Raw genomic sequence first — 9,715 nt, forward strand, 5'->3', positions numbered from 1 at the left:
CACACACACACACACAAAACCTTCCCACTAAGTATATTTCTGTAAACTTGGTTTTTGGACTGTTAAAACTCAGGAGGGCACAGAGTGAGAGGTGGAGAGACGAGGAGGAATCAAGAAACTCCCTTTATGTATTTCCTCTTTTCTGTAAGTACAGGCCAAGAACTAGGGACAGACCTCAGCCTTTGCCCTGCCCTAGCCCCCTACCTTCTCAAAGACAAAGGGCTCCTCCTTCCAGACAGGATTGATGGAGTTGGCAATGGGTGACAGCTTGGTGCGATAGCGCCTCTTGGGGTCGCCAGGAAGGCCAAACAGCTCCACTTCCACATAGGTACGCACAGTGCGCTCTGACAGGAACTGCCCAGAGATTACCTGGAGGTGGGGGTAAGGGGGAGGCCAGCATCAGCTGCCCCACCCAGGCCATTCCCCAGCACCTGGGGCCTCTAGTTCCTCTAGCTGAAGCATCCATTCCTGGGTACTGTGAAGAGCCCCACTCAGCTCTGGCCACCAAGTAGAGGCTGTGTGGCTCCAGGGTTACAGCTAAGCTCTGGCAACCAGGGTGCTTCCAGCATTCAGGGAAGAGGTGTGGGCCTCACCACCTCCCTCCCCAGGCAAGGAAAGAACTGGGCCCTCCCCCAGAGCCCGGGGCTCCTGCTGCCCTACTCTGCCCACTCTTCTCCCCTCCCCCATCCTAGCCTCAGCCCTTCCCCTTGGTTTCCATAGGGACTAAGAGGCAGCCTCCAGTGCTGAGGAGGAGGCAGTTTCCAAGGCAACTTGCTACTGCACGAACTGGCTGGGGCTGAAGTTTTCAGGATATCATGGGAGGGGGTTGGGAGTGGAGGAATGGGGCTCCTGTGTCTTTCCCCTCAAGTCCCCAGCCCTCCCAGCCACTTGTCTGCCTCAGGGCCTTGCCTTAATGGAAAGGGTGGTGGCTACCACCACATCGATGCGGTCCACTGAGAACGGGTTGAACTGCTTATCTGGTCGACGCATGAACTCATGCTTGAGGAGGTAGCCGCTCTGCCCATTGAACTCAAACAGTGCCATGTTCTGCTGCATCGGCAGGTCTGGGGGGACAAGGACACTGGGTGAGGAAGGCCTGGGCCTGCATCTGTACCCGCTCTCCATTTTCACATTTCCCAACCTCTCTCCTGTCTTGTGAATCGGGAGGCTGAGCAGACCTTGGGCATGAGGGTTTCTCATGTCCTAGTCTAGCTTCCTAGGGTGTCTCATCTCTCAGGAAGGGCCCACAACCTGGAGTCAGCAGGACCAAAGCAGGCTCACAGTTGGAGTTAAGGCCAGTGGAGCAGGTATTCTCACAGACCCACTCAGAGAGCAGCCAGAACCCATGCAAACACCCTGGCATCTTCACTTACATACTCATATACATGCAGTCATACAGGCATGAGCTAATGCATTTCTACCCCTAAATGCTCACACATCTGCAGTGCTCCCAGAGCCTAAACAAATATCCGGACACCCCTGTCTGTTCTAACCCCACCCCCAGGCATGGGGTGATGGTGGGAGGAGCAGGGGAGGGTTGTTAAGGGCCTGGGAGTTCCCTCACCCATCGTCTGGAAGTTGAGTGCGACCATCTGGCAACCAGCATTCCAGAACATCTGGGGCATGTAGTTGGAGGAGTCCATGCGGGTACCCTTGGGGTAAATGCGGCTCATCTGGCGCTTGTTGTAGCTGTTCCAGAGTATCGGAGGCCGAAGCTGCCTGTACCAGGAAGACCCAACACCCCCTCCCCCTGAGAGCCCTGTCCCCATCCCTCCATTCCAACCCGGGACCTTGGCTACTGAGGCCTGAAGGATACTCCACAAACTGCACTGCGGCCTTGGAGAGCAGGTCATAAGCCTTGAGTTCTGTGAAGGAGGAGATGACATAACTTCGGTTCTTCTCTGTGTAGGGGAGAAAGAGGAGCGGGGGTCCACATCAGGCTGTGCCCTCCCTCAGGCCTGCCCTCCCCTTTGGTGCAGCTCGCTCCAGCACAGAAATTCCTCCATCCTAGCGTTTCCACTGAGGGCTGAGGGTTCAGGGGCCAGCCCCAGGGTCTGGGGGATGTGCAGATCTGTGTGGGTAACAGCATGTGCTGGGGGTAAAGGGCATGTGCAGTGAATATGCACAGGGATGGGGAGTGTGTCACAGTCTGGAGGGTGAGGGCTGCTTGCCCTGGGTGGGTGCAGAAGATACGGGAAACATGCTAGGATAAGCCCAGAGGGTCGGGAACATGCTGTGATGGGAAGAGTCTGAAGCCTGCCAGCTCTGCTGAACAAGAGGGTGGTGAGAGGTACACATGGAGGGTGGTACACGCCATGGATGGGCACAGGTAGGAGTGTAGGCTATGGGCTCAGGGTTGCAGAGATGTACATTGTGCACAAGTGTATACAGAAAGAGGTGTTCATGCACGGAGGGTGAAAGGAAGACACTGCTTGTGTCCAGAGAAAATAAACAGCATAGTGTGCTCAGAAAGGGAAGAGTACGAGGAGCAGACGTGCACTGACTGGTTTCTCAGCCTTCCACCCTCTCCCAGGAGTTCTCACGCCACAGGGCCTGGGCTTCTGGGCTTGGGAACCACAGAACCTGCAGGAGCCCTGGGGCCAGCCTGGCTAAGGTGGCCTGTCATAAACAACCTGCCTGTCACCGACACACTCCAGAGCATCCTGCTTTGTGCCAAGTTCCTCAGTACTGTGCCGGGAAACGGGAGCCACTGCCACTTAAATAAGCCCTTAGCCTGACTCCTCTGCTGAATATTTATAGACAGGGCCCCCAGGCCAAGAAAGGGGGAGGGCCCTCCTTCCTTTTGCCCCCACCCATTGAGCTGATTCAGGGCCTTCTCCTGAATCTAGCTGAACCTCCAGCTTACCATCGCCTCATGCTAACTTACGGGCAGAGAACTCGAAGGAGATGAACTTGGTAGGCTGGATGTAGTTGACTAGGCTGGACATCTCCTCGTAAGCTGTTACCTCCAGGCCCGCTGTGCCCTAGGGAGGAGAAAGGAGGGTGGAGAAGAAGAGAGCCCGGAGCCCAGAGACATGGCCCCACACCCCTACTTGAGGGCTCCACGGTGGAGGTGGCAGAAGGGCCTCAGGGCTGTCCACACACACCTCATCTGACTGCATCTTCTTTATCCCTTCTTCATCCAGACTTCCTGACTCCTCTTCCTCTTCCTCTTCCTCTTCCTCCTCCAGCTGAGCCCCTTCCTCACTGGCCCACACTGCCATACACAGCTCCATCAGCACTGGGGACTGGAGGGACCCCCGCACCAGGCTGGCTCCCCAGCACGTCCCTTCCAGGCCCAGCCCCTCTCTCCCATTCCAGATGTTCCCTTACTCCACCCCCACTTCTCCCAGGCGGACTCACCTGTGTCCTCACCCACAGGGGCATTGGGTGGGCAGCTGCCCTCAGCCTCCCCACCCGGCTCGGTGCAGGGGGAAGCTAACCCAGAAAACTGGTTCTTCTTGTTTTTGATGAGGATCTTGCCACGGAGATCCTCAGGGCTGGGCAAGGGGGTGCCTGGTTTCAGCTGTGGGAGAGGAGAGAGGGTCAGCTCTGTCTTCTCATGTTCAGGGTGTAGCCTACGTTTCTTCATACCAAGCTATGCTCCATCTGCCCCTGCCTACTTCTCCAGCCTCACTTCTCATCACTCCCCCACGTGTGCTAAACCCCTGCCGGACCCAACTTACCCCCAGTTCCTCAGTGAGGTTCTGTTTCACCTATTCCATCTGTCTAGAACTCCCTTTCCCCAATCTCACCAACATAAATCCAATATCTCCCTCAGGTTTCAGCTTAGCTATCACTTCCTCCAGGAAGCCTTCCCTGATCTCCAAGACCAGATCAGGACTCGCCATGTGCTCCCATATCAGCCACTGGTTGTCATGACTAGGCTCCTTATCTGTCTCCCCACTAGAGGGTAAGCAGTGAGGGCTGGGACTGCCTCTTTGTTGCTAATGTGCCCCCAAAGCTCAGCACAGTACCTGACACGTGGTAAACCTGGCCCCTACCAAGTCTCAGGTCCCCAGCCCCCAGGCCCAAATGCCCCACAGTGAAGTCCACTCACTGGGAACTTTTCCAGGGGCTCTGTGAGCAGCATATCGCCAAACATCATCCGGCAATACTCAGCCATCTTGGCCTGTTGGCGGGGTCTGCAGGAAGCAGAAATAGGGTGGAGTTCAGCAGTTCTGTTCCACTCTTAGCCATCCTTCTGGGCCCCTGATTTGAGCCATCAGGGGCACCAGAGAGAGGCCTGGGAAGCAGGGACACAAGCAGGTGAGCCTGGGGTCCTGAGGTAATTGAGTTGAGACCTGGGAGACAGCTGGAGGGCATGGCTAGAGGCCAGGGACAGCTGAGTGTAGGGCAGCATGGGTAGGAGATGGGGACAGGGTAGAGAACGAGGCTGAAAGGGCCTGGATACTCACGAATCCACGTGATTTTCAAATGACAGGATGACAGGGTAGGGGGAGGTCTTAAAGGCACTTTCTGCAATCGCTTCAATTGCTTCCTGGAGGAGGAAAGGAGAGGGGATCAGTGATCCAGGCTTCCCCTCCCCCAATGACACCCTTCCCCACTCCCCAGTTTCAACACACACATTAGAACTGGATGACCAGTGTTGGCCTTCTGTCTCCTCTGGCACCAGTGTCCCCATGCTTATCCGCTTATCCGAGGCCTCCCAGCTGTTCCTCCTCTCTGCTTCACGCCCCCCAACCCCGGAAAGCTTAGAAACCAGGGCCCTTCCCTAGGGCCATTACCACCAGCCCCCACACTCTAAGTCTTGCCTTGAAGTAGATGTCTGTGGTCATGGTGAAGCCATGGGTGATAATAGGCTCCTCATCAGGGGGCTTCCCCTTCCAGCAGTCCAGTTCCACACAGCGGCAGCCAGCCAGCAGCACCTGGCGGTACATCTCAGCCGAGGAAAGGCCTGAGAACTGGCCAGCTGAGCCAGAGCAAGGGGGAAGGGCAGAGATTTCACTCAAGGGCTGTTCTGCTCTCCCCTACCCCACTCCAGCATGATCTGTCCTATTGGAAGCCCACAGGCAACCCCGTGAGGAATTCAGGGAACCGGAGCAGCCACCATAAAAGGAAAAGTCAGCCGTGATGTGGCCAGGGCCCACCTGTCAGGTAGGTGTTGTGGGAGGAGTTGATGAAGTAATGATTGAGTGGCTGCGTCATGTCGTGGTGGAGCAGCAGCTTGTCCTGGGCCAGCACGCTGTTCTCCGGCCCACAGAGAAACCACACCATACCCTCGGGTGACAGCTGGCCTGGGGGCAGGGGATAACTGTCAGGGCCACAGCCCAGCTGCCAGAGCAGGACAGGCCCAGAAGTGGTGAGGGGTTTGCTTGGTCCTCACCCCTCTGCACGTTGATGCCACTGGGCTCATACTTGTGGATGAGGCCCTGCACCTGGTCAGGCCGCGCTGGCGGGAACAGTAAGGAGTTGAGGCGGGAGTCCCTCTGTTTCTCGTTGATAAATTTGGTCAAGTGCTCCTTGGTCATGTAGGGTTTGGCCTTGGCATGGCTGCAGGCCAGAGAAAAAAGCACAGGTCTACATCCCCTAGGCTGGGGAGCTCAGACAACTCCCTTGTCCAGCGAAGCCACCTAATTGTCAGCATGGCAAGTGGGAATTTTAGCTACCACCCCTTCCCCATGCCCAGCCCAGCCCAAGAAGCTTACTAGGTAGTGAAGATCTCATCAATTTCTGGCCGAGGACAAAGATTCATGAGGAAACTCTTATAGACAGATTCTGGGAAGTCCTCAGGATTGATGGTGTCATTCTGGGGGGATAAAAGGTCACCTGATCATTCCTGCCTCACCTTCTCAGTGCTAAGAGCCACCAACTAGGCCCAGCCTTGTACAAGGGGGCCTGGTAAGAGGGAGGACTCAGGGCAGACAGAGGACCATTAAGAACACGCTGAGCACCCACTTTTCAAGATTCTGGTTGCTAAGAAGAGAGCGTGCTTAGCTGGTTTGCTTTGCTCCTGAATTTGGACTCTGGCTAGTCTCTTGGCTGGGGCAGGGTTGGAACTAAGAATGACCAGAACAGGGAGGAAAGCAGGTCAGAATTAAGTGGTGTTGCTTGCCTGAGCAGTGGGCTAGCTTTTATTTTTATTTTTTAAGTGGAGGACATATTTTCAAAAAGAAGCAATTTGAATATAAATAATACAGCTAACAACAGAGCCCCAAGATGCATAAAGCAAAACTGACAGAATTAAAAGGCAAAATTGAAAGCCAACAGTAATAGTTGGAGACACCAAAAAAGCACAAGAACAACAACAAAAAAGAAACAAATTGGATTTCACCTAAATTCAAAACTTTTGTGCTTCAAAGTACGCCATCAGAAAGGTGAAAACAGGACCAACCGAGTGGCTCAGCTGGTTAAGAGCTGGCTTGGAAGTGCCAGCTCTGAGCAGCAGGGCTGCAATTGGGATCCCACATAGAGGGCCAGTGACGCTCGCCCTCCACAGCTAAGATGATGAACAACAGCTCGACCTGGAGCTGGGCTGCCGTGAGTCGCGGGAGATGGCGTAGGCTGCAGTGGGCTGCCGTGAGCTATGTGAGTAGCTGGCAGCCTGGTGTGAGCGGCTGGGAGCCGCTGGGAGCGGCCCACCAATGACTGGCAACCAATTGCTTCACCCGGTAAGAGCACAATGATCATACCAACATGGGTCAGTGAAGCAACATCCTCCACAACTAAACTGAAGAACAAAAACAGCAATTTGTCTACCTATCTGTTCCCCTCCTCCCAATTTCCCAATAAAAATCTTAAAAAAAAAAAATGGTGAAAAGACCACCCACAGAATGGGAGAAAATATTTGCAAACCAGATATTCAAGAAGGGACAACTCAGCAGTAAAAAGACAAACAAACCAATTGAAAGATGGGCAATGGATTTGAATAGATATGTGTCCAAAGAAGATATTCAAATAACCTATAAGCACATGAAAAGATGCTCAATATCATTAGTCACTTGGGAAATGCAAATCAAAACCACAATGAGATACCACTTCACTCCCACTAAGATGACTAAAATCAATTTTAAAAAGGCAGTAACAAGTGTTGGTGAGGATGTGGAGACATTGCAACCCTCATACAGTGCTGGTGGGATTGTAAAATGGTGTAGTCACTTTGGAAAACAGTTTGGCAGTTCCTCAAAATGTTAAATATAGAATGACCATATGATCCAACAATTCCACCCCTAGGTAGTATGTACCCAAGAGAATTTGAAACATATGTCCAGACAAAATCATTTATATGGTGTTCATGGCAACATTGTTCATAATGTCCACCAACTAATACATAGGTAAACAAAATGTGATATATCCATACAAATGACTTATTCTTTGGCCATAAAAAGAAATGAAGTACTGATACAGGCAAAGACAGGGATGAACCTTGAAACATTAGGCTAATTGAATGAAGCCTGACATCAAAGGTCATATATTGTATGATTCCATTTACATGAAATGTCCAGAATAGGCCAAGCTACAGAAATAGAAAGTAGAGTAGTGTCATTCAGAGATTCTATGCCTTTGCATTCCATCCCAGAGAAAAACCATCAAATGTCCTCCAGGATCATACTGGCAGGCCAACATCAGTTTCAGCTTGGAGCAGGAGAGCTAGACTGGATCTCCCCAAAATTAGATCTTGGACCCAGCAGCTCCAAGCAAAGATAGGTCAGTGGCCCCTACTGGGACACAAGGAGAGCTGATAAATCAGGAGGATTTAGCCAAGGTGGGAGCTCAGTAGGTAGGACAAAAGGAGGGTGGATGTGTACTGACAGCAGCTTTCGGTGCTTACTGTAGAGCACTTGGCAGGAGCCCATTCCCACCCCGTGCTTACATCTCCTGTGGTGGGTTGTACCCAGGGGTCACCAGCTTTACAGAGCTGTGACTATTGGGGAAGTATTCCTTCTGGGATTCATGGGGACAGGGGATCATTGAGGTCCTAGTTAATCATAATGTTCCATATTCTTACCAGGAGAAAAGACTCCATGGGTTGCAGGTGGTGGTGCCCTGTATAAAAGCATGGCCAAGGGGGGACAGGGAGCTGAGATGCACTCCCCCATCCAGGCATGAACTCTGGCTCAGGCCTGCATCTCTGCCCAGAGGGCAACTTTTTGTGATTCACGTAATGCACCTCATGGGGTGACCCTGCATACAACTTGTAATCACAAAGTCATTACTTAACTGAAAAGAAAGGGAAAAGCATTTCCTGTGTTGAGCTGAAGTCTGTGTCCTGGCAGCTTCCACCCTTGGTTCTATTCCTTACCTCACACCCTGCAGAACTCATCCCTTCCTGCAGCTTTCAGATCCCTACAGACTGCCTCCTGTCCCCTCTGATCTTATCTTGCTTCCTCCAGGCTGAAAACATTCATATCCACACCTCCATTCTAAGGCTAGAATGGGAATGCACCCACCCCTGCCGCTTGCCCCGAACACCACCCACTGCCCCCAAGTCCTGCAGACTGACCTGCTTGAACCTGGGCACCTCACTCCCCTCACCCTGGTTCTGACTCTGTATCAGAAACCAGTGGCTCTACAGTTACTGGCTTTGGGGCTATTGGCTGGGACTGTGCTGTCATTCTTGCCCTCCCCGCCCCCCATCAGGCCTGGCTCTAAGTTTCCATCTGGTCAGAGCCAGCTCAAGTGAGAACAGTGGAGTGGGCTGGGGAGGGGGGAACCACTCACCTTGCCTTTGGGGAGGTGGCAGGCACTGAGGGCGGCTTCTACCCGCTTGCGGTCAGCAGGAAACATCTGGAAAAAACTAAAAGAGCAGAGAAAGGCACCAGCCAAAGAGAGGGGTCAGGCCTGGAGAGGGAAGGCTTTGGGGAGTTGGAAGGAAGTGTGGGGAGAATTAGGGGAGACTCACTTCTTCACAGGAATCTTCCCTTCAGGGTTCAGCTGCATCTTGAGCTTCACCAGGCTGGTGGGACAGAAGGCAGCCTGTCAGGCCCTGGCCTGACACACTTAGCGCCACAGGCTAAGGCCAGGCAAGCGGGCACTTACATCTTGTCCAGGAAGGTACTGCGGGAGGCGTTAGCCGTCAGCGGGTGCTTGACCAGAGCCAGCACATCTTCAGCCCAGTCCTGCAGGACCCCAGAGCACAGCTGTCAGGCCCCCTGACCTTAAAGGTGCCCGCACCACCCCACAGCCCAGGCCCGTCTCTCAGAAAGTCCAGGCTATCCCAGGTGCCACGCCCTAAGCCAGGTACCCCCGTGCACCTTGCCCACATTCTCCTTGTAGGAGACAAAGTTGTGGAAGGTAAGGTCCACCATGTCAGGACCAGATACCACGGTGAGTGTCTTCATCAGGAAGTTGTTGTCAGGGAAGTCCATGTTGAAGACATCCCGGAGCTTCTGACTCTGTGGCAATGATCACACGGTTAGGACCATCCCTGCCCACTGCGTCTCTCCCTGTCCCTCCCCATCAGCCACTTGAACTATGGCCCACTGGGGAAGAATCCCATCCCCATCATAGCAGCCACAGGCCTCAGCATCTTCCTTTCCCTGACTCCAGGGGCTGGGGCCAGGAGAGAGAGACCCACAGGAAGTGATTAACCAAAGCTGTGGAGCTTGGGAGTCCTGTGTATTTTGTTTGCCATTTTTCATCTGAAGATAGATTTTGAGCTCTCAGTCTCAGGGAATCCTGCTCCCACAAATCCCTTCCTCCAATCTTCCTACCAGCATTAGGCAAATATAGGCAAACCAGTCAGGAGGTCAGG

At 53.4% G+C, this 9,715-nt stretch overlaps 1 protein-coding gene across 1 annotated transcript in view; it reads right to left on the reverse strand.

The window, feature by feature from the left end:
- Positions 1-9,715, reverse strand: part of PLCB2 (phospholipase C beta 2) — a 21,039-nt gene that overhangs the window by 6,557 nt on the left and 4,767 nt on the right. The window contains 17 exon segments of the mRNA XM_019644854.1: positions 205-369; positions 910-1,064; positions 1,565-1,689; positions 1,817-1,901; positions 2,888-2,984; positions 3,108-3,217; positions 3,364-3,526; positions 4,061-4,145; positions 4,419-4,501; positions 4,776-4,933; positions 5,112-5,258; positions 5,348-5,514; positions 5,670-5,770; positions 8,683-8,758; positions 8,864-8,917; positions 9,001-9,080; positions 9,216-9,365. Coding sequence (XP_019500399.1) covers positions 205-369; positions 910-1,064; positions 1,565-1,689; positions 1,817-1,901; positions 2,888-2,984; positions 3,108-3,217; positions 3,364-3,526; positions 4,061-4,145; positions 4,419-4,501; positions 4,776-4,933; positions 5,112-5,258; positions 5,348-5,514; positions 5,670-5,770; positions 8,683-8,758; positions 8,864-8,917; positions 9,001-9,080; positions 9,216-9,365 — 2,001 coding nt within the window.

Source organism: Hipposideros armiger, unplaced genomic scaffold, assembly GCF_001890085.2.
Source record: "Hipposideros armiger isolate ML-2016 unplaced genomic scaffold, ASM189008v1 scaffold_92, whole genome shotgun sequence".
Lineage (NCBI taxonomy): Eukaryota > Metazoa > Chordata > Mammalia > Chiroptera > Hipposideridae > Hipposideros > Hipposideros armiger.